Source organism: Salmo salar, chromosome 23 (assembly GCF_965601325.2).
Source record: "Salmo salar chromosome 23, fSalSal1, whole genome shotgun sequence".
In the NCBI taxonomy this organism is placed as follows: domain Eukaryota; kingdom Metazoa; phylum Chordata; class Actinopteri; order Salmoniformes; family Salmonidae; genus Salmo; species Salmo salar.
Genome location: NC_138313.1, coordinates 7,336,146 through 7,360,000, shown reverse-complemented (window position 1 = coordinate 7,360,000; position 23,855 = coordinate 7,336,146). Strand labels below are relative to the sequence as shown.

Below are 23,855 nucleotides of genomic sequence, written 5' to 3'. Positions count from 1 at the left end.
ATTTTTGTTATGCCCGAGGTACGGGACATTTACCAGTGAACCAAGGTTGTTTCTATTTTTGTGACTTGATTATGTGATTTATTGTGATAATACAACAAACACAAAAGAAAAGGGGTATTGAAGTTATTTCTGATGTTTTAAGGGTTTATGAAAAGTGTATTTCCATATTGACTTTTACATGAGTACTTTGTATTGGTGTAGACTTGACGGACTAGACAGGACTCAATCCCTCACAAACAAAAAGGAGAAATGTATATTTTCTCTGGTAGGCACAACCTACCTGACACCCCCCCAACAAAAAAAACTTAAGTCAAAACTGCTACAGTGTGTGTGTGTGTGTGTGTGTGTGTGTGTGTGTGTGTGTGTGTGTGTGTGCGCGCGTGAGAGAGAGAGAGAGAGTTCAGGTCATCAGTTACTGAACTTTCTCGCTCCAGTGAAGTCAGCACCATACATCATTAAGGTAAGGCTCCTTCCACTTCCATCACCTCCCACACCAACAACCCAGGCATAGAGCCTAACCAGCCTAACCAAAGGACTGTAAGGGACATGAACAGGAATCACCAATCCCACCAAAAGGTAGATGTATAAAGGTAATATAAACTCAATAGTGTAGTATTTCTGTACTGAGAATGTCACAATAAAACTTAATAAAACACGTTAATGTCCTCCCATTTGTTACTCAATGTCATTCTCCAATCACCTTGAAGGCTGAAAATAGACCAGACTCATTCCAGGTTCATTAATTTATTCCCTCCCAGCAGTAGCAGACAGACGGGGAGGGACAGGCCCTGAAGCCTGGGGCACGGGTACAGCTGTGCCAGCCATGTGTGCCCCCTTTCCTGGCCATCAGTCTTCTGCTACAGCTTCTAGTTCCAGACACCCTAGCCCCCACACTGGGCTAGACAGAAAGGACACATAGCCCTACATACACAACAGTACACAGTACACACAGTTGCTCAAGCTCTGCTCTTGTCCCATCTTGATTACTGTACGGTAATATTGTTAAGTGCAGCAAAGAAAGACATAGCAAAGCTGCAGCTGACTCAAAACAGAGCAGCATGTCTTGACTAACATCTAACAGCAACAACATGCATGCCAGTCTTTCCTGGTTGAGGGTTGACAAGATATTAACTGCTTCTCTTTCAGTTTTTATGAGGTATTACTGTAATGAAAATAATCAAATAACATTCAGCTCAGACATCCATACATAACCCATAAGACATGTCACCAGGGGTCTCTTCACAGCCTCCACATCCAAAACAAAACAGCAAACTATTTTATTAAAGAACATTTCATTGAATGGCGAGGACTGAGGGAACACACACAAACACACGCACACACAGACACACATCATTTTTTTTAGCTGTATTGTTTGTATATATTTGTATTTCAAATTTGTGTGACTGTCCTTGTCTATCAGTGTTTTGTTATTTGTCATGTTTTGGGTTTTTTGTGGACTCCGCTTAGCTTATCTGCTAGGCTAGCTCTCTGCTTTTGCTCTGTTCTGTGAGTTTGAGGTAGGGTGTAGAACAGAACAGAGGGCCTGGCTGTGTCTCTGTACCAGGGATGAGAATGGGGGTTCGGGGATGGGCAGAGAGGAAGGCTGCGTGTCTCATTGCCCGCTGTGTTGCCTTCACACTAGAAGTGCCCTTGGAGAGGAAGGACTGAGAGTGTAGGAGACAGTCACAGCCAGGCTCACCTGCAGACAGTACACTGGGCTCCAGCATCCACAAGTGGTTAACTGGAGAGTGGAGACGTCTGTGGTTTCATCTGACTTGAAATGTAATATGCAAAGTCAAATTTTCATGGCCTACATGTCCTAGAGTTCTCAAAGTCTAAGGACTTTAATGGATAACTAGCTAATCTGGAATCTCATTGCCCATCGCAGAGTTGTACAAACAAAGAGAGATCCACCCCTCATTAATGTCTGCTAAATCAAAGCCCTTCCATAGCATGCCCTTCTAGAGATGGCAATGGAAGCCAGATGGTTCCTTGGAATTAATCCACTGTTTATGTGAGCTACGCTGAGGCCAAGCCTCCAAGTCCTAGATAGCTACTAAAGATGGATAACTCTGATGCACACTGAACTCGTGCCCACACACACACCTCTACAGTCAACAGCACAGCTGCCTGCAGGTGGCCTTGTTTGGAGCGAAATCCAAGGGGTAAAACATCAAGACCCGGAGAAAGGGAGGGATAGAGGGAGAGAACAAAAGAGAAAAGGGGGAGGATAGGTGAGAAAAGGCAGTAAAGAAGCAAAGCAAAAGACTGTTCTCACTAGCTAACCACTACCTTGTTCAATGGTCACAGTCAGAGGCGACAGGCCATTATGGAACAGCTGGGGGTGGTGGTTATGGAATGAATGGAATGACAGCCACTGTGTGTTAATACTGTTAGTGTTCAGGTAGCGGTGTGTTGGTGGAGGAAAGAGAGAAAGAATTGTGTTGTCATGGTGAGAAAGTAGAGTGTACAAAGTCAGAGTTTAATAGAATCCTACTGACAATTACCACCGTCACAGGTCACTGCAATACAGATAAATCTATTTCATCTATTTCTAAGGGCTTGGGATCCAAGGGTTATCGTTTTACATGTAATCAATGAAATGCTACATCAATAATTCATATTAGGAGAACTCAGAAGGCTTCTATGAACAGAATCATGAAACCCAAAGAAAGGCTTTGGCTGAAAATACCGTGGCACTGCCAAGCACAGGTCAATTCAGCTGTAGCTTATAGACCTTTCTTTAACAGCTTTTTGAAGAGAAACGGAAGTGAGCCTTGGAACCCCAAAGAACTTCCGGTGCATTTGTAAACAGCTGGTCTGTTGCGGCTGTAAACAGTTTAAAACTTGCCTGCATGGATAGTAACGTTAGCAGCAGGAGGTGGCGGCACCAGGATAATGTGTAGCACACGGGTAAGTTGTTTATTATGTTAACCATCTATTTCTAGGTAACGTCAGGATAGACAGACATCCAATGTTTTGCGTTAGCGTGATCTGCTAAAAACAACAATGTGTCAGCTACCTAGATTTCCGGTCGCAAAGAGAGAGCTTTGACAATAAAAAAAAACACAATGCAACGAAATATCAAATGCCACATCACTTGAGAATATTAAAGCAAGTCCTGGTCTAATTTCTATGTTTCCTAACCTCAGACATAGAGACCTGTGAAAGCTGCTAAACCCAGTCTACGGATGAAGGGCTCAAAGAAAGTTCCAAGTCCTGGAGAGACTGAAGGGTATCTCCAATGGGTTATATATGCTATTGGTTTAGTGTAAGAATTGGTTGTTGGACTATAAAAATACTGTTCAAAGTAACAATGCATAGACCTAGAACATGCATAGCCAACCTTGCTCCTAGAGATCTAGCTATTGGGAGTGCAGGTTTCTGTTCCAGCCCAGCCCTGACATTCTGCTTATTATTCATTTAACTTTTCAATCATTTCGTTTTGGAGTAAGATGGATGTCTAAACCCACGAACCATTTACCATCTTTGTATGATATGAAATAAAGTGTTGATTCCTTGAATTAAGTATAGTAGTCAGTGAACATGTCTGTCTGTTATTTGACTGTCACTCTCATTTTGTCTGATATTGCACAGATGTGCAGCTGAAGCTGATGTCCTTGATCATTGGTGTAGGTGTAACAATCCTTGTATGGCAGACCTAGGACGCAACCCCTGTCCACAACAGCACTTCATACCAAGAAAGCAGTGCCCATTATCCTACCAAAACCATGATCTTGGTTGGGCAAGGATAAAAGTACTTCAGGGCAGGTATACACACACACTCACTCACACACACTACATTGACACTCGCTCACAAAACCCACACACATATTTGCATACACTACATATGCACACACACACACACACGCATACGGACACAACACAAACACATATACATACACTTTACACACACTTTTACACTCATCATTTGCTGCTGCTACTCTGATCTTTATTTTACTCTTATTATCTATCCTGATGTCTAGTCACTTTACCCTGCCTTCATGTACATGTCTACCTCAAATACCTTACTATTATCTATCCTGATGTCTAGTCACTTTACCCTGCCTTCATGTACATGTCTACCTCTAACTCTGCACATTGATCTGGTACTGATACTCTCTGTATGTAGCTCCACATTGATCTGGTACTGATACTCCCTGTATATAGCTCCATTCTTGTGTATTTTACTTCTATTCCTCTTGTTACTATTTTATGGTAAAGTCTATACCAGTTGTATTCGGCGCATGTGATTTTCTAACATGAATGTATCTATATTTTAATACCATAAGCATCTCAGCTGTGGGAGGATCTCCTCCTGCAATGTTGTGCCGATTCTGCTACACTTACTGTCCTCCTCCTCCAGTGGTTGGAACTCATAAATGACGTTGCTACTTTGCAGCCAATGTAAAAATGATCCTTCACTGTGGTCACTCCTCGGGGTATTTGTCTCTTGCGTCCACTATCCGTTTTCTCTATTTGAAATGACACTATCAGAAATAGGAAAAGCACTCACACATCTGAGATAACTTGTGTGTATGGGAGAATCATTTGCTAATAACTTGAAAGAAAATATAAGGCTGATAATGGCAAGATCAGTGTGTGGGTTTGTTTTTTTCATTAGACAATTCATTTGGCTAACCATGTTGAAGGATACCAGATTTGACTTCTACAGCTACTGCAGCTCATGCAGTCATGAAATGGATTAGTGCAAGCCCTACCCTTGTAATGAAGGTAGGCCTTAAGGATGACATGCACAGGAGAAACATTATTAGCAAATATCACTATCACAAAGGTGTGCAGAAAGGAATATTTACATGTTTTATTTTAATTTCAAAATACATGTCGCTTGAAATAAAGTTACAATTTGTTTGCTTTGTGTTATGTATAATCCTGGTGTGATTATTATCAGTTCAACATTGTCACCACAAGGTGTCAGCATTAGCATTTGTATTATAATCTAGCTTTACTTAATGCAAACAAACCAGTAGCTAGGTCTCCTAACGTGAGGTCGACAATACATGCCTAACACAAGCTAGCGGTTTATTAAAACTACAGTTTCTTAATTGAAACTAAGAGGGCAATACACCTGGGTAAAATATAGTTGCATTTTGGAGGAAGCAGAAGACGACCTAGGAGAGACATTGGTGAGGGGTTAACGTGACTGTCAAACATTGGACTTGTATGCTAGCTACATTTAGTTTAATTTCTCTCACGACAGCCAACAATATAAACTAATCTATCTAGCTGGCTAACAAGGTAAGCAGATCTTTCTCTACCTTTACATCACGCCAACTCTGAGGTTATTTGCTGTGCTAGCCAAATGTAGCCAACACCACCAGAGCAAACGCATAATAAATAGGAAATAAACATTATCTGAATATTTTGTTAAGAGAATCTGGTAGAAACAATTCAATGTTTGTATATAACTCATTTGTTCTATTTTTTGGTTGGATCAAGAAATACGAGCTTGTTATTTTGTGCTAGCTACTCGACTAGCTAGCTAGCTACTCTGCCCTACCAAGCAAAAAGGCAGTAACTGCTCATTTGGTTGAAAATTAGTTAATGTTATTTTTGATACATTAAATACATGCTTAATCATGTGGACAAGTATCCTGCCTCTTGTATTGTGTTTAGGAGAAAATGGGGGGTCATGTTAAAAGTAACTGCATAAAGTTACTGTGAAACCAAGGTAAATAAAATATTTTTTTCTCAGTTCCACACTATGAGCAGTTACTGCCTTTTTGCTTGGTAGGGCAGTATTATGGTGAGCTGCAGTGCCGGCTGTTTACTGGGGAACCTCTTGGTTGCGCATGCATATACAGTAGAATGTGTTATTGCTTGGACAGATGAAGCCATGAATGATGTTGTGCTTTGTTTTCCTCCCGGTGCTCCAAATGTCCACTGATCTCAAGCAGACGCCTTTAATTCTTCATACCCATCTTAATTGCTATCTGGACGCAGCCAGTCAAGAAGGCAAGCTGCCCCATTGGGGGGTGGAAGGGAAGTTAGAGACCAGATCAGTCTCTGAGACCCGGGTAATTAACTAAATATAGACAAACAGGAGAGTGGAAGTAAAACAGCTCAACTCTGTTCATTAGTTTCCACAAGCCTGGATGGATGGAAGAAACCTTTAGCTAATGGAATTAAACAGAATAACATGGCTGTATGCAGTGGAAAAGAAATATAATTTATTGGACCTCTCGCTCTTACCCTTTCTACTAAACTTGGTAATGCTTGACTGGTGGTAAGCAGAGGCCCCTATTCTGTTGGTAAGAAAGCCCCTGGGTAAAAGTCATTGAGCAGTGGAGGAGGAGGGGATGAGAGAGGGAGAAGAGAGAGAGGGATATGCAGAAGCTACTGGTAATTACAGCGGTAGTTATGGCTGACCTGCCGCCCAGGAACTCGGCTCACAGAACACACTCACATTTCGTCCAATTAGAGTTTGAGTTCTGCCACCCTGAGAAATATTCTAAAGGTCACATCTCCGACAAACGAGGAGAGAAGATTCTGAAGGTATCAGGACAGAGGTGACAACTGGCAATGCATATGGAATATAAATAAGAACTGGGATGATGACACACACAGAGTTGTCTTTGTCTCATTTACAAACAAGGCCTTTTGTTCTCTGGTAAAATTCTCTGGGGTCAACCTGAGTGTTGTTATTGTTTGACTAGAGTTCAGAGGAATTTGTCTGGTTGTTTAGTCTCGTATCACACCTGTAGGGTGTGAGATGTCACAGACACTGTTGATTTTCACCAATGAGTAGGGCTGTTACGATGACCGTATTAGTGCCACACTGGCAGTCACGAGTCATGACGGCGGTCAAATTCCACGTGACCGTTTAGTCACGGTAAATAGGCTTCTCCAAGCTCTGAATCTGCTGATGGTCATGAGTAGCCTACCGAACTTGCTAACTGCCTGGTATTCAGCACTCCATTGTCCCTCTAACCAATCAAACACTTCATGAGAGCCTATGAGCTCATATTGAGCAACATTTCTATAGGCTATGCATGTCGTGTGAAAACAGAGTGATGGCCTCTTAAAAAGAGGATGATCTGTAGACTTAACCTACTATTTATTTCTCAACTTTCCTAAATGTCAAGCACATTGCTTCTCTTTATGCAAGAGTATAGCCTAACTGGCTGGCATGAAAATGAACCACGGGAAAAGTGTCCTCCATTCGCTATTTAAGTGCCTAGATTACATAAAAAACATTTGCGCTGCCCGTTTCGAGACAGGTGCATAATAGTGGTCTATTCTAAATCAAAACAAATTTCACACGTATATTTAGTATACAGTGCATTCGGAAAGTATTCAGACCCCTTGACTTTTTCCACATTTTGTTATGTTAGACTTATTCAAAAATGTATTAAATAGTTTTTTTTCCCTCATCAATTCACATACAATACCCCATAATGGCAGCGCAAAAAATGTTTTTTAGAAATGTTTGCTAATTTATACAAAATTAAAAACTGAAATATCACATTTACGTAAGTGTTCAGACCCTGTACCCTTTACTCAAGCTCCCGAGTGGCGCAGCATATCTCAGTGCTAGAGGCATCACTACAGATACCCTGGTTCGAATCCAGGCTGTATCACAACTGGACGTCATTGGAAGTTCCATAGGGCGGCGCACAATTGGCCCAGCGTCGTCTGGGTTTGGCCCGGTGTAGGCCATCATTGTAAATAAGAATTTGTTCTTAACTGACTTGCCTAGTTAAAAATATATACACTACTGTTCAAAAGTTTGGGGTCACTTAGAAATGTCCTTGTTTTTGAAAGAAAAGCATTTTTTGTCCATTAAAATAACATAAAATTGATCAGAAATACAGTGTAGACATCGTTAATGTTGTAAATGACTATTGTAGCTGGAAACGGCTGATTTCTTTATGGAATATCTACATTGGCATACAGAGGCCCATTATCAGCAACCATCACTCCTGTGTTCAAATGGCACATTGTGTTTTCTAATCCAAGTTGATACATTTTAAAAAAGGCTAATTGATCATTAGAAAACCTTTTTGCAATTATGTTAGCACAGCTGAAAACTGTTGTGCTGATTTAAAAAGTAGCAAAGAAAACTGGCATAGTTGAGTATTTGAAGCATCTTGTGGGTTCGATTACAGGCTCAAAATGGCTAGAAACAAAGTACTTTCTTCTGAAACTCGTCAGTATTCTTGTTCTGAGAAATGAAGTATATTCCATGGGAGAAATTGCCAAGAAACTGAAGATCTCGTACAACACTGTGTTCTACTCCCTTCACAGCACAGCGCAAACTTGCTCTAATCAGAATAAAAAGAGTGGGATGCCCTATACATACACACCCACTGTTGAAGCACCTTTGGCAGCGATTACAGCCTTGGGTATGACGCTACAAGCTTGGCACACCTGTATTTAGGGAGTTTCTCCAATTCTTCTCTGCAGATCCTCTCAAGCTCTGTCAGGTTGGATGGGGAGCGTTTCTGCAAAGCTATTTTCAGGTCTCTCCAGAGATGTTCGATCAGGTTCAAGTCAGCTGGGCCACTCAAGGACATTCAGAGACTTGTCCCGAAGCCACTCCTGCGATGTCTTGGCTGTGTGCTTAGGGTCATTGTCCTGTTGGAAGGTGAAACTTCACCCCAGTCTGAGGTGAACATTTTTTGAATCCGGCGTCGCTTTGCGTATCAGTTCATAAACTACGTGCCATGGAATCGGTATATCAAAAATCTCTTCCCAACTATTGTCACGTCCTGACCATAGTAAGATGTTATTTTCTATGATAGAGTAGGTCAGGGCGTGACGGGGTGTTTTGTGTTTTTCTATGTTTTCTATTTCTATGTTCTTAGGTTCTTGTTTTTGGATTTCTATGTTGGTTTGTTTGGGATGATCTACAATTAGAGGCAGCTAGTCCTCGTTGTCTCTAATTGGAGATCATACTTAAGTAGGGGTTGTTCTTCCTGGGTTTTGTGGGTGATTCTTTTTGAGTAGTGTTTGTTTCTCCTCTGCGTCATGGTTTGTTGTTTTGTCTATTCGGTTATTTGATGTATTGCATAAGTTTCAGAGTAAATAAAATGTGGAACTACACACACACGCTGCACCTTGGTCCTCTCCTTCTGACAACTATTTTGTGATCAACAGTGTCTTCAGAAAGTATTCAGACCCCTTGACTTTTTCCACATTTTGTTTGATTTTGTATACATATGAAAGCATTTTAAAAAAAATTTTTGCTATGACATTATGGGGTATTGTGTGTAGATTGATGAGGAAAAAGAACAATTTAATATATTTTAGAAGAAGGCTGTAACGTAGCAAAATGTGGAAAAAGTACTGAATACTTTCCGAATGCACTGTATATACAGTGCAAGTGTAAAGTTTGGACACACCTACACATTCAAGGGTTTTTATTTTTACTATTTTATAAATTGTAGAATAACAGTGAAGACATCAAAACTATAAAATAACACATATGGAATCATGTAGTAACTAAAAATATTTTATATTTGAGATTCTTCAAAGCAGCCACCCTTTGCCTTGATGACAGCTTTGCACACTCTTGGCATTCTCTCAAACAGCTTCACAAGGTAGTCACCTGGAATGCATTTCAATTAACAGGTTGTGAGGACTGTCCTGTGAGGATCAGAATGAGTCAGATCAGCTTGGATATGGATGACAGTAACCAGACCTTCTCTCACCCACAGAAGAGGGGAGGAGGGAACTGGGCCTGTCGTAAATTAAAGGAGAGGAGATCCAGAGATCTCCCTTTCCAAAATCCACCTAGGAATGTGCTTTAAGACTTTTTCCCGCCAAAACTCTAACACGTTCAAAAAGCGAATACTGGAACAATATTTCTAACATAAGAACGTGGGGAATGGTCAGAGATGATCTATAGAAAACTAATGTCATATTGGTTTTTATTTTGTGATGTCATTAAAAAAGTTAAAGGAAATACTGTAACTTAAAGTATATACACTACATGTATGAAGTCTCCATCCTTAACATTGTATATGAAATATGAACAATTATGAATTGATTTATGTTAAGATAGGAATGTGATTGTAGGAGTCATAAGAGAATTTGTCTCCTAAAATCTTTGCATAGTAAGTAGCCACGCCCCGAGTGAGGTCAGAGAGCGTGTCAGCCTGACGGAGACCTCCCCTTTGGCCAGAGTGCATAAAAGGATTGGTGGAGAAATTAACATTAGACCAGAAAAGTGTGGAGCGGTAGCTACAAGTTTGAAATGGTTGGAACTTTGAACCTCAACACGAGGTGAAGAAAATAAACTCACCTCCCAGACTAGACCAGAATATCGCCAGGCTGCAGCTGTGCGTGTAAAGTGGTTCAAAGTCTATCAACATGAGGTGGAGAGAGGAGAACTCCCCTCTTGGACAATCACTGGTATGGCTGATTAGTCAAATATCTAGAAAAGCTCATTTAACCTCTATGGGCAAGGCGGGACGAATTCGTCCCACCTACGTAACAGCCACCTGAATTCAGTGGCGCGATTTTTGAATCGTTTGAAATACTATTACTTCAATTTCTCAAACATATGACTATTTTACAGCTATTTAAAGACAAGACTCTCCTTAATCTAACCACACTGTCCGATTTCAAAAAGGCTTTACAACGAAAGCAAAACATTAGATTATGTCAGGAGAGTGCCCAGCCAGAAATAATCAGACACCCATTTTTCAAGCTAGCATATAATGTCACAAAAACCCAAACCACAGCTAAATGCAGCACTAACCTTTTATGATCTTCATCAGATGACACACATAGGACATTATGTTATACAATACATGCATGTCTGTTCAATCAAGTTCATATTTATATAAAAAAAACAGCTTTTTACATTAGCATGTGACGTTCAGAAAAAGCATACCCCCCGCAAACTTCCGGGGAATTTACTAACAGTTTGCTAAATTACTCACGATAAACGTTCACAAAAAGCATAACAATTATTTTAAGAATTATAGATACATTACTCCTCTATGCACTCGATATGTCCGATTTTAAAATAGCTTTTCGGATGAAGCACATTTTGCAATATTCTAAGTACATAGCCCAGCCATCACGGCTAGCTATTTAGACACCCGGCAAGATTAGCCTTCACCAAAATCCTATTTCCTATAAGAAAAATGTTCTTACCTTTCCTGTTCTTCGTCAGAATGCACTCCCAGGACTTCTACTTCAATAACAAATGTAGGTTTGGTCCCAAATAATCCATCGTTATATCCAAATATCCTCTGTTTTGTTCGTGCGTTCTAGACACTATACGAATGGTAAATAACGGTCGTGCGCATGGCGTGACAAAAAATGTCTAAATACTCCATTACCGTACTTCGAAGCATGTCAACCGCTGTTTAAAACCAATTTTTATGCCATTTATCTCGTAGAAAAGCGATAATATTCCGACCGGGAATCTGCAATAAGCTAAACAGCCGAATTAAATTTCTCCACGGGGGCGAATCGTGCACGCGCCTCATTCAATGGTCCTCTGATCGGCCACTTGGATAAGGCGATAATCTGTTTCAGCCAGAGGCTGCCTCGTCATCGTTCAGGTTTTTCCCGGGTTCTGAGAGCCTATTGGAGCCCTGGGAATTGTCACGTTACAGCTAAGATCCTTACTCTTCAATAAACAGATGCAAGACGCACGACTCCTTGTCAGACAGGCCACTTCCTGCATGAAACCTTGTCAGGTTTTTGCCTGCAATAGGAGTTCTGTTATACTCACAGACACCATTCAAACAGTTTTAGAAACTTTAGGGTGTTTTCTATCCAAACCTGAACAATAATATGCATATTCTAGCTTCTGAGTTGGTGTAGGAGGCAGTTAAAAATGGGCACATATTTTTTCCAAAATTCTCAATACTGCCCCCTAGCCCAAACAGGTTAAGTGGGACCATCCTACTAGCAAATTTTCCCCCAACATCGGACACCCCCTAACTTCGGACACTCTCTCGTGGTTGGAGGACTAAATCACCTTGAGCTTAACATTTAAATGGACTGGAAAATAACCATAAGATTTGCAACTAAAGACACCCTTCTAGCTAGCTGACCATTGATTCTTACTGCAATTTATGTAAGTTAGTTAGGTTTTGAGATTTTTGTAAAAAGTTATATGCATACACATTTTGTGGAACATGCTGCATATCATAAGATTTGACTGTGCGACAGACCACACATTTAATATCCAACTTTTTATCTTTAACGGATTTGCTAATGTTGCTAGCTTGGTTGCTAAATGTTGATGGAATTGCTAAGTAAGCAAAAAGGAAATACATTTTAACTGTTAGATAAGACATATCACGAAAACAACTGAATATTGTCAAGTTTAACTGTATCAAAATTGGAGTCCTCTGACAGGGGCGTTTTGCACAATCTGCCATAATGTATTTTGAACTTTGACCCATTAACTTTATAACACCTATCACTGTTGGCTACGTTTCATCTTACAACAGCCACAGTTGAAGTCGGAAGTTTACATACACCTTAGCCAAATACATTTAAACTCAGTTTTTCACAATTCCTGACATTTAATCAGAGTAAATATTCCCTGTTTTAAGAATGTGAAATGTCAGAATAATAATAGAGAGAATGATTTATTTCATCTTTTATTTCTTTCATCACATTCCCAGTGGGTCAGAAGTTTACATACACCCAATTAGTATTTGGTAGCATTGCCTTTAAATTGTTTAACTTGGGTCAAACATTTTGGGTAGCCTTCCACAAGCTTCCCACAATAAGTTGGGTCAATTTTGGCTCATTCCTCCTGACAGAGCTGGTGTAGCTGAGTCAGGTTTGTAGGCCTCCTTGCTCGCACACACCTTTTCAGTTCTGCTCACAAATTTTCTATAGGATTGAGGTCAGGGCTGTGTGATGGCCACTCCAATACCTTGACTTTCTTGTCCACAACTTTGGAAGTATGCTTGGGGTCATTGGCCATTTGGAAGACCCATTTTCGACCAAGCTTTAACTTTCTGACTGATGTCTTGAGATGTTGCTTCAATATATCCACATAATTTTACTTCCTCATGATGCCATCTATTTTGCGAAGTGCACCAGTCCCTCCTGCAGCAAAGCACCCCCACAACATGATGCTGCCACCCCGTCCTTCCCCATTGGCATTTTGTTCTTTGGCTTGCAAGCCTCCCCATTGTTCCTCCAAACATAGCGATGGTCATTACGGCCAAACAGTTCTATTTTTGTTTCATCAGACCAGAGGACATTTCTCCAAAAAGTACGATCTTTGTCCCCATGTGCAGTTGCAAACTGTAGTCTGGCTTTTTTATGGCGGTTTTGGAGCAGTGGCTTCTTCCTTGCTGAGCGGCCTTTCAGGTTATGTCGATATAGGACTCGTTTTACTGTGGATATAGATACTTTTGTACCTGTTTCCTCCAGCATATTCACAAGGTCCTTTGCTGTTGTTCTGAGATTTATTTGCACCAAAGTATGTTTCTCTCTAGGAGACAGAACGTGTCTCCTTCCTGAGCGGTATGACGGCTGCGTGGTCCCATGGTGTTTATACTTGCGTACTATTGTTTGTACAGATGAACGTGGTACCTTCAGGCATTTGGAAATTGTTCCCAAGGATGAACCAGACTTGTGGAGGTCTACAGTTTTTATCTGAGGTCTTGGCTGATATTTCTTTTGATTTTCCTATTATGTCAAGCAAAGAGGCACTGAGTTTGAAGGTGGGCCTTGAAATACAACCACAGGTACACCTCCAATTGCGTCAAATGATGTCAATTAGCCTATCAGAAGCTTCTAAAGCCATGCAATCATTTTCTGGAGTTTTCCAAGCTGTTTAAAGACACAGTCAACTTAGTGCATGTAAACTTCTGACCCACTTGAATTGTGATACAATGAATTATAAGTGAAATAATCTGTCTGTAAACAATTGTTGGAAAAATGACTTGTGTCATGCACAAAGTAGATGTCCTAACCGACTTGCCAAAACTATAGTTTGTTAACAAGAAATTTGTGGAGTGGTTGAAAAACAAATTTTAATTACTCCAACCTAAGTATGTAAACTTCCGACTTCAACTGTACATAGAGGCAGTATTTAGTCAAATGTTACAATTTATGCATCAATATTAAACTATTTGGGACAATTTTCATTACAGATAACATCAAACAAAAAATGTGGGTACACTCAGTTATTGTGAAAACGTGCATCACCTTGCAATCCGCCAGGCTGCGAAGGTTAGGCATCTTTTGTTTTTAGGACATTATCACTTGTTTGTGAATTATATCTGCTAGTAACAGTTTTATTTTCTTATCTACCAAGGTGCATGGTGTAGCTCAGCAGACCCTAGCGTACAGGCTGTGCGGCCCGGGTGACCCATGGTTGTCGCAGTGGACCACCCACATTGCTTGCACCAGACGATGAAAATTATCTGGGGCAGTACTGTATCTACTGCACCAGGCATGGGTTCCCCTTCACCAGACAGAGGCTGATGAAATACGCCGACAAAATACACAGGTATTTGGTGCTCTGTGTGTTTATGTATGTAGAATGCTGGACTGACTGTTCTCAATGTGTGTGATGCAAATGTGGATGTGTATGGTGATGCCAAAACAAGCATTTTCATCCTGGTTGGACAATTTTATATTCTATTCTATTGTAGGTTTCGGCACCCATGGGAAACAATCCCACCACTGGGGAAGAGGTGGTGGGAAATGTTTAGGAGGAGGCACAAGAACCTGAGCATGAGGAGGCCAGACACTCTGGACTGGGGGAGAGCTGAGTGTGCTACACGTCTGACGACGGACGCCTTCTTCACTTCTTATGAGAAGCACTTGGAGGAGAGTGGGTTGAGGGAGAAACCCAGACAAAATCTATAACTGCGATGAGTCTGGGTTTCGAAGCGACTAGAGCAGGCACAAAGTGCTTGCTCCCTGGGGTGCAAAACACATGTACCAGCAGGCTCCTGCTTCAACGCAGCTGGGGAGGACGTCCCCCAGTTTATCATCTACCCCAAGTGTTTCTCCCCCCCAGCCTTTGGATGGTAAAACAGTGGCTACATTGACGGGAACCTGTTCAGGAAGTGGTTTCAGCACTTCATTAAGCATGCAGTGAAGGAGCGCCCTCTCCTTCTCCTCTTTGATGGGCACAAGAGCCACATGGACCCGGAGGTGCTCGCTGCGGCACTAAGGGAAGGGGTTATACTGCTTTGTCTTCCACCACACTGCACCCATGTCCTGCAGCCGCTGGACGTGGCATACTTTGGTCCTTTAAAGGCGGAGTTCTCCAAGGTAGCCATTTTGACCACTCCTACATGGTAAACAAATCAGAATTTGCCAGAGTATTCCGCTACCCGTACCAGCGCTGCAAGGACATGTGCTATGTGGTGGAAAGGTTTAAGAAGTGTGGCCTCTTCCCTTTTGACCCTTCAACTATTGAAGGGTCCTGTTGAATGCCGTCTCGGTCCCTACCGGATCCCACCACCGCCTCCCCTGGAACCAGCAGCACTGTGCCATCCATCAGCGCCTCCTCCCCAGCGACCACAGGAGGACCCTCAGCCCCTGATCCAGTCCCAGCTCCAGCCCTAGCTCTAGAAGAGCACCCCCTATTAGAGGGGGGGCTGATAGCAAAGGACCTGGGGCACATACTTACTGTCCTGAAGTATCAGCTAGACCGATAAAGAAGACTCCCTGTGGTCGCTGCATGCCTCACCGGGGAGGAATACACGCGCCATTGGCAGGAGAGGGGCGAGAAGGAGAGGGCCGAGGCAGAGGAGAAAGAACGTCGGGCAGCCCTCAGAACACAGAGGGCAAAGGAGAGGGCTGCCATGGATGAGACCATTGACGCCTCTGCTGGAGGCCCCGCTGGAACCACTCCTGACAGCTGCATCACCATTGCCAGTGTCTCCCAGTGTGCAACACCTGTAGGAGCCGCCGGAGTCCCCAGCTGCAGAAGAAGGCCACGTGCCTACTCTCCTGACTATCGTCGGCCCCTCAACCCCAACATTACACCAGCTCCTCCAAGCCATCGTCAGCGGTTTCGTCCACCACCACGATGCACACCACCCCCCCTGTCTGGCACCAGTAACGCGGCCTACTCTGGCCCAGCTGCCTCCTCTGTCTCCCCTGGTCACACCACCATAGCAGCCTTGTCTGGTGTCCCTGCAATTCGAATACAGCCACCTCCACAGGTAAACACATGTTAAATGACAAAAAAAATATTTGTGTTTTATAAAACTGCAACGTTTAAACTTTTTTTTTCTCTTTACATATCTACAGTCCACAGCACCCGCCCTCAAGGTATGTCCATCTCATCCAAAACTTCTGCAGCTTCCTACAGAGGTACTGATGTAAACAAAAAAGTTGAAAAGGGTTTTCATGAAACATGCCCTGTCTAACACTACTTTTTCTCTGAACCGTAGCACAGAAAAGAGAAAAGCTCCACCGGCCACCTCTGTCACACCACCCATGGCACCACTCTCAGGTACTTCATAATCTGTTTGTTTTTCTCTCTCTCAGTTGTATCAATTACTATTGTTTCTGTAGTACTTCCACATTTTCCAAAACCATGTTAATCAATTTGATGGGTTTATTTTTCTTTTCAAATAAAAGAAGACACCACCTGCTGTGCTCGCTGCGGAGAGCATGATCCACCTGCAAGCTTTCCGCAGGAGTGTAGGTCCGAGGTGCCATGGGTGTGTTGTGACTTCTACCAGCACTGGTTCCACTGCAGGTGTGTGCAGTGGGATCCAGAGGTGGCGGTGAAGATTGATTTTTGTTGTGATTTTGTTGACAATATAGGGATTGAGGTCAAGATTTAATTGTTTGTTTTCATATTAAATTAGTTATTTGTAAAAAGAAATATGCTAAAAGATAATATATATATACATATTTATTCAACCCATCTTGTGTATTTCTTCCTTTACTTTCCAAGTGCATCTCTGCAACACAAACTCATGTCAATGCACATGACTGAAATTCAAGTTTTATTTGATGTAAATTATTCATACTCATTTATATTTTAGTATTAAACTGTGATCTATTTTCTCAAAACACAAGATTAATCTGTAAAACTAATTATGAGACATTATTTGGTTACAACACTGAATATGTTGGTGAAGAACCATTTTTTAAGAGTCCACAGGAGGGCAATAAAAAAGTTGACAGGCAAGTCATTTTTTTTTTTACCGGAAGGCTAGCCAACAAATCAACTTGCTAGTAAACAGGTTGGTGTCTTATTTTGAACAAAATTAAAACGGATATATCTTGTAATTGAACAAAATAGTAAGGTGGCCAAAAAATGGGGACCGCATGCCGATTTTTTTGCTAAGTCGTTTATCAAAAAGCTGATATTAGTAGTATTTCCACTGAAATGTCAAACATGCTAATTGCTAACCTGTTAGCTAACATTTTTACAACACCAATAATCACAAAACATTGATGGCTTGATCACAAGATAACACTGTTTTAGGCAATATATTTCTTAAACGCTGTTGAATATGCCGATAATACAGGGTGCTACGCTACTTCTCAAATCAACGTATCCTACTATTTTCATCACCAATGGGAACCGTCGACACGCCTATCTTCCAAGGAGCATCTTCCAGAGTGAACAACAGTAGAAGACGGGAAAGGGGAGACCCCTTTTTTAGACAATCATAGCCTTACAAGCGTGCCGATGAACGAAGACATGCACATGTAAATACATTCATGATTTCTTATTCCAAACAGGCGGCGGTTCGTGTGCAAAGTATATGATTACTGTGAGAATGGTTCCTAACATGTATCAATGATAAGTCCCGCTTTTTCTCTCTCCCTGTCCATGTCGTTGTGTAACAAGCCGCCATATGTTGTCAGTCCGCTAGGGACCTTGTCCTCATGTATTAAGTGTGTATGTTTATTCTGTGTTATTATTTAGTTAGCTAGTAAATAAATAATTAAACCAATTTGTGTAGTACTGAATCATGAGTAAGGCTGGGGTGTTTGCAGATCCAAGAAAGTTATGACTGTTCAGAATTATATGATAAGAGGTTTTGATTTAATACGTTGACTGTTTCATGGATAGTTTAATTCGGGAGATGGTAACTCTTTAACCTGTTAGGGCTAGGGGGCAGCATTGACACGGCTGGATAAAAAACATACCCGATTTAATCTGGTTACCACTCCTACTCAGTAACTAGAATATGCATATACTTATTACATATGGATAGAAAACACCCTAAATTTTCTAAAACTGTTTGAATGGTGTCTGTGAGTATAACAGAACTCAAATGGCAGGTCAAAACCTGAGAGATTCCTTTACAGGAAGTGGCCTGTCTGACCATTTCTGGAACTTCTTTGCCATCTCTATCATTTACTAAGGATCTCTGCTCTAACGTGACACTTCCCACGTCTTCCATAGGCTCTCAGAGCCCGGGAAAAAACAATGTCGTCATTCCAGCCCCAGGCTGAAACACATTATCGCCTTTCTCAAGTGGCCCATCAAGAGACACTAGCTTATGCGCGTGACCCCGACCGCCCCCGCCTTTGGGATTTTTTCCTCTGTTTGCCGAAAAGGAGATTCCCTGTCGGAATATTATCGCTTTTCTACGAGAAAAATGACGTAAAAATTGATTTTAAACAGCGGTTGACAGTGTGGTTAGATTAACGAGAGTCTTATCTTTAAATGGCTGTAAAATAGTCATATGTTTGAGAAATTGAAGTAATAGGATTTTTAAGATTTTGAAAATCGCGCCACAGGCTGCAAGTGGCTGTTACGTAGGTGGGACGAATTCGTCCCGCCTAGCCTAGACAGGTTAAACAACTGTTCTCGTGGTGCCACAAATTCCTAATTTGTTAACCTCTTACATCTAGACGTTCCGCAAGCGGAACACCTGCTCCAATATCCAATGATAGGCGTGGCGCGAATTACAAATTCCTCAAAAATACAAAAACTTCAATTTTTCAAACATATGACTATTTCACAGCATTTTAAAGACAAGACTCTCCTTTATCTAACCACACTGTCCGATTTCAAAAAGGCTTTACAGCGAAAGCAAAACATTAGATTATGTCAGCAGAGTACCCAGCCAGAAATAATCAGACACCCATTTTTCAAGCTAGCATATAATGTCACAAAAACCCAGAAGACAGCTAAATGCAGCACTAACCTTTGATGATCTTCATCAGATGACACACCTAGGACATTATGTTATACAATACATGCATGTTTTGTTCAATCAAGTTCATATTTATATCAAAAAACAGCTTTTTACATTAGCATGTGACGTTCAGAACTAGCATACTTCCGGGGAATTTACTAACAATTTACTAAATTACTCACGATAAACGTTCACAAAAAGCATAACAATTATTTTAAGAATTATAGATACAGAACTCCTCTATGCACTCGATATGTCCGATTTTAAAATAGCTTTTTGGTGAAAGCACATTTTGCAATATTCTAAGTACATAGCCCAGCCATCACGGGCTAGCTATTTAGACACCCGGCAAGTTTAGCCTTCACCAAAATCATATTTACTATAACAAAAATGTTATTACCTTTGTTGTCTTCGTCAGAATGCACTCCCATTACTGCTACTTCAATAACAAATGTTGGTTTGGTCCCAAATAATCAATCGTTATATCCGAATAGCGGCGTTTTGTTCGTGCGTTCCAAGACACTATCCGAAATGGTAAATCAGGGTCGTGCGCATGGCGCAATTCGTGACAAGAAAATTCTAAATATTCCATTACCGTACTTCGAAGCATGTCAACCGCTGTTTAAAATCAATTTTTATGCAATTTCTCGTAAAAAAGCGATAATATTCTGACCGGGAATCTCCTTTTTTCGGCAAACAGAGGAAAAATCACAAAGACGGGGGCGGCCAGGGCACGCGCCTAAGCCCACAGTCCCTTGATCGGCCACTTGTGAAAGGCGATAATGTGTTTCAGCCTGGGGCTGGGATGACGACATTCAGGTTTTTCCCGGGCTCTGAGCGCCCATGGAAGACGTAGGAAGTGTCACGTTAGAGCAGAGATCCTTTGTAAAAGATAGAGATGGCAAAGAAGTTCAAGAAATGGTCAGACAGGCCACTTCCTGTAAAGGAATCTCTCAGGTTTTGACCTGCCATTTGAGTTCTGTTATACTCACAGACACCATTCAAACAGTTTTAGAAACTTTGGAGTGTTTTCTATCCAAAGCCAATAATTATATGCATATTCTAGTTACTGGGCAGGAGTAGTAACCAGATTAAATCGGGTACATTTTTTATCCAGCCGTGAAAATACTGCCCCCTAGCCATAACAGGTTAATTGTTACATGATTAATTTAATAGTTAGTTGATTCGATAAATCACAGTCATCAGATTAATTAAAGTAAATCAGTTGTGTTGTGACAAGGTAGGGATAGTATACAGAAGATAGCCCTATTTGGTAAAATACCAAGTTCATATTATGGCAAGAACAGCTCAAATAAGCAAAGAGAAATGACTGTTCATCATTACTTTAAGACATGAAGGTCAGTCAATATGGAACATTTCAAGAACTTTGAACATTTCTTCAAGTGCAGTCGCAAAAACCATCAAGCACTATGATGAAACTGGCTCTCATGAGGACCACAGGAAAGGAAGAACCAGAGTTACCTCTGCTGCAGAGGATAAGTTCATTAGAGTTACCAGCCTCAGAAATTGCAGCCCAAATAAATGCTTCACAGAGACCAAGTAACAGACACATCTCAACATCAACTGTTCAGAGGAGACTGCGCGAATCAGGCCTTCATGTTTGAATTGCTGCAAAGAAACCACTACTAAATGACACCAATAAGAAGAAGAGACTTGCTTGGGCCAAGAAACACGAGCAATGGATATTAGACCGGTGGGAATCTGTCCATTGGTCTGATAAGTCCAAATTTGAGATTTTTGGTTCCAACCACCGTGTCTTTGTGAGACGCAGAGTAGGTGAACGGATGATCACCGCATGTGTGGTTCCCACATGAAGCATGGAGGAGGAGGTGTGATGGTATTTTGCTGGTGACACTGTCTGTGATTTACTTAGAATTCAAGGCACACTTAACCAGCATGGCTACCACAGCATGCTGCAGTGATACGCCATCCAATCAGGTTTGTGCTTAGTGGGACTATAATTTGTTATTCAACAGGACAATGACCCAACACACTTCCAGGCTGTGTAAGGGCTATTTGACCAAGAAGGAGAGTGATGGAGTGCTGCATCAGATTACCTGGCCTCCACAATCACCTGACCTCAACCCAATTGAGATGGTTTGGGATGAGTTGGACCACAGAGTGAAGGAAAAGCAGCTAACAAGTGCTCAGCATATGTCGGAACTCCTTCAAGACTGTTGGAAAAGCATTCCAGGTGAAGCTGGTTGAGAGAATGCCATGAGTGTGAAAAACTCATCAAGGCAAAGGCTGGCTACTTTGAAAGAATCTCAAATATAAAATATACTGATTTGTTTAACACTTTTTGGGTTACTACATGATTCAATGTGTTATTTCATAGTGTTGATGTCTTCGCTATTATTCTACAATGTAGAAAATAGTAAAAATAAAGGAAAACCCTTGAATGATATATACAGTAGCAAACTTTTGACTGGTACTGTATATATATATATATATATATATATATATATATGTTTTTAAATATATGGGGAATTGGAAATGATGCAGACAATTACATTGATGGAAGCTACAATCTATCTGCAATATTAAAACTGATATACCCCTAAAAAAAAACATGAATTGTGGCATGGGGCAGAAATAATGCAGTGCGACTTGAGTTTCGCCATCACCTAGAAGACTGTGTCCCCTTTTCTCAGCAGAGGGAGGGAGAGCGGAGGGATGGTGAGTCGGGTGAGCGGCAGCCTCACCGCTGCTCCCTCCCCTCAGACACAGGCCATCAGTCCAGAAAAAAAAAATATACACAGTGCCTTCGGAAAGTATTGCCCTTCCTCTTTTCCACATTTTGGTAGGTTACAGCTTTATTCAAAAATATATTAAATAGTTTTTTCCCCTCATCAATCTACACACAATACCCCATAAAGAAAAAGCAAAAACAGGATTTTAGAAATGTTTGCTAATTCATTAAAAATAAAAAAGTATTCAGACTCTTTACTCAGTACTTTGTTGAAGCACCTTTGGCAGTGATTACAGCTTCGAGTCTTCTTGGGTAGCAAAGGAGAAGACCAAATAGCAATAAGTATTACTGCTACTTAAGTAATACAATACAATCTGAAATAACTTTTACACAATGAGTGAAGTGAAACCATCCATCATATTAATTTGGGGTTCTGGAACATGCTATCATTGCACAATCAAACACAGATTATGAACTGGGTGGCTCGAGCCCTGAATGATGATTGGCTGAAAGCTGTGACATATGAAACTGTATACCACAGGTATGACAGAACATTTATTTTTACTGTTCTAATTACGTTTGTAACCAATTTATAATAGCAATAAGGCACCTCGGTGGTTTGTTGTATATGGCCAATATACCACACCCCCTTGGCCTTATTGCTTAATTAGATCTCTATCTTTCTGTGACTTGAAAGATTCCCTGTGGGGAGATAAATGATGCTGTGTTGTCATGCAAGGCAGGCCTCTCTCTGCTGTAAAGCCTATCATCTCTCTGTGCACCGCCTGCAGTAGGCAGCTTGATCTCCTACATAAGAGGATATGCTGCAGTAGCTACCTTGTGCTAGGACACTGCTGCACTGAAGGACACACTTCACACACCACGACATGGGCTGCCAGCCTGCTCACCGACCCACTTCATTTCACCGACCAACAACCTTAGCATTCAAGGCAGGCCGAACTAAGACACAGGGATCCCAATAAACAGTACGCTGAACATCACTTTGGTCACGTATAAGCGCTAAAAGTAGCTCTCCCACCAGGTGACTGCAGGTACACGCTGTCCTCCTTTGCCTATGAATTATGAACATGACAACCAAGGAGAGACAGAGACAGAGAGGGAAAGAGATGTAGAGTTCTTTACACTCCATTCACATCTCTTTTCTTTGTGAGCGGGCACTGTAACCTTGGGAGGATAGCGTGAGTCATCACTGCACTTCAGCAGACCTTGGCCAGCCAGGCTGTTTAGTGCTGGAGAAGAAACGGCCTGCTTTCAACTGACAGACTGACAGACAAACAGGGCCCTCTGGCCACAGTCCCAAAAAATACATTGGGACACTGGCGCACAGTTAGACAATGACACATAGTCACTGCAACTCACAGAGAGGCATAGCAGCATTAACAGACACATAAGACACACAGTCCAAAGCAAGGACACAGACCCTACAGACCCAGACAGATGAGAGAAGACACAGATGAGCCACAGACAGGTCTGATGTGTTGGGACGTTGTCTGCCATGTACAGTTGTGTCACTCTATCCTGGTACTGGGAAACGGTTCTGTTTAGGCTCCTATTCACAGTAATTATTCATCATGATCTCATGTATATTTCATACAGCATCATCAGTACAGTCAGCTCATTTTGGTAGAAGTCTTGATGAACTCCTCAATGAGGTCATTGAGTCCAAGTTAAATAAGTTGTCCTTTACGTAACTCAAGTTGATCTTGCTTGAATAGTGTAGCATTTAAACTTGTGTTGAATTTTTTTTTTTTAAAGATCAACTTCTCTACGGGTGTCATCTTACAAATACAATACAGCGATCTGCCCTTGCTCAATGTGTGTGTGTGTGTGTGTGTGTGTGTGTGTGTGTAATGTGCGTGTGTTAATTCCAGCCCAGTCCCAGCTGTCAGTCATCCTCCAGTGTGTTCCAGCCGTGACAGGCTAAGGTTAATACCCTCTCTAATATTCATCCCCAGATCTTTGAAGTGATCCCATCCACCACGCCTCAGATAAAAGCATCAATACACAACAAGCAGGAGAAAGAAAAACAGCCCTCT

The 23,855-nt window shown here is 41.5% G+C and overlaps 2 protein-coding genes across 3 annotated transcripts in view; one reads left to right on the top strand and one right to left on the bottom strand.

Annotated features, from left to right (window-relative positions):
- Nucleotides 1-23,855, bottom strand: part of LOC106583985 (microtubule-associated serine/threonine-protein kinase 2) — a 103,010-nt gene that overhangs the window by 33,870 nt on the left and 45,285 nt on the right. The gene's annotated exons all lie outside the window — the stretch shown is intronic.
- On the top strand, nt 5,014-18,094 carry LOC106584011 (uncharacterized). The gene is made up of 6 exons (XM_014168761.3): nt 5,014-5,147; nt 14,270-14,464; nt 14,610-16,136; nt 16,225-16,245; nt 16,368-16,429; nt 16,558-18,094. Exons 3-6 carry the CDS (start codon nt 15,774-15,776, stop codon nt 16,592-16,594), a joined length of 483 nt encoding a protein of 160 aa, XP_014024236.1. The 5' UTR covers nt 5,014-5,147; nt 14,270-14,464; nt 14,610-15,773; the 3' UTR covers nt 16,595-18,094.

Excerpts from the sequence above, each read along its gene's own strand:
- LOC106584011 (XM_014168761.3), top strand. The coding sequence starts at position 15,774 with ATGGATGAGACCATTGACGCCTCTGCTGGAGGCCCCGCTGGAACCACT. Across the intron at positions 16,137-16,224 it reads GAATACAGCCACCTCCACAG|TCCACAGCACCCGCCCTCAA; the intron begins GTAAACACATGT and ends ACATATCTACAG. Across the intron at positions 16,246-16,367 it reads CCACAGCACCCGCCCTCAAG|CACAGAAAAGAGAAAAGCTC; the intron begins GTATGTCCATCT and ends TCTGAACCGTAG.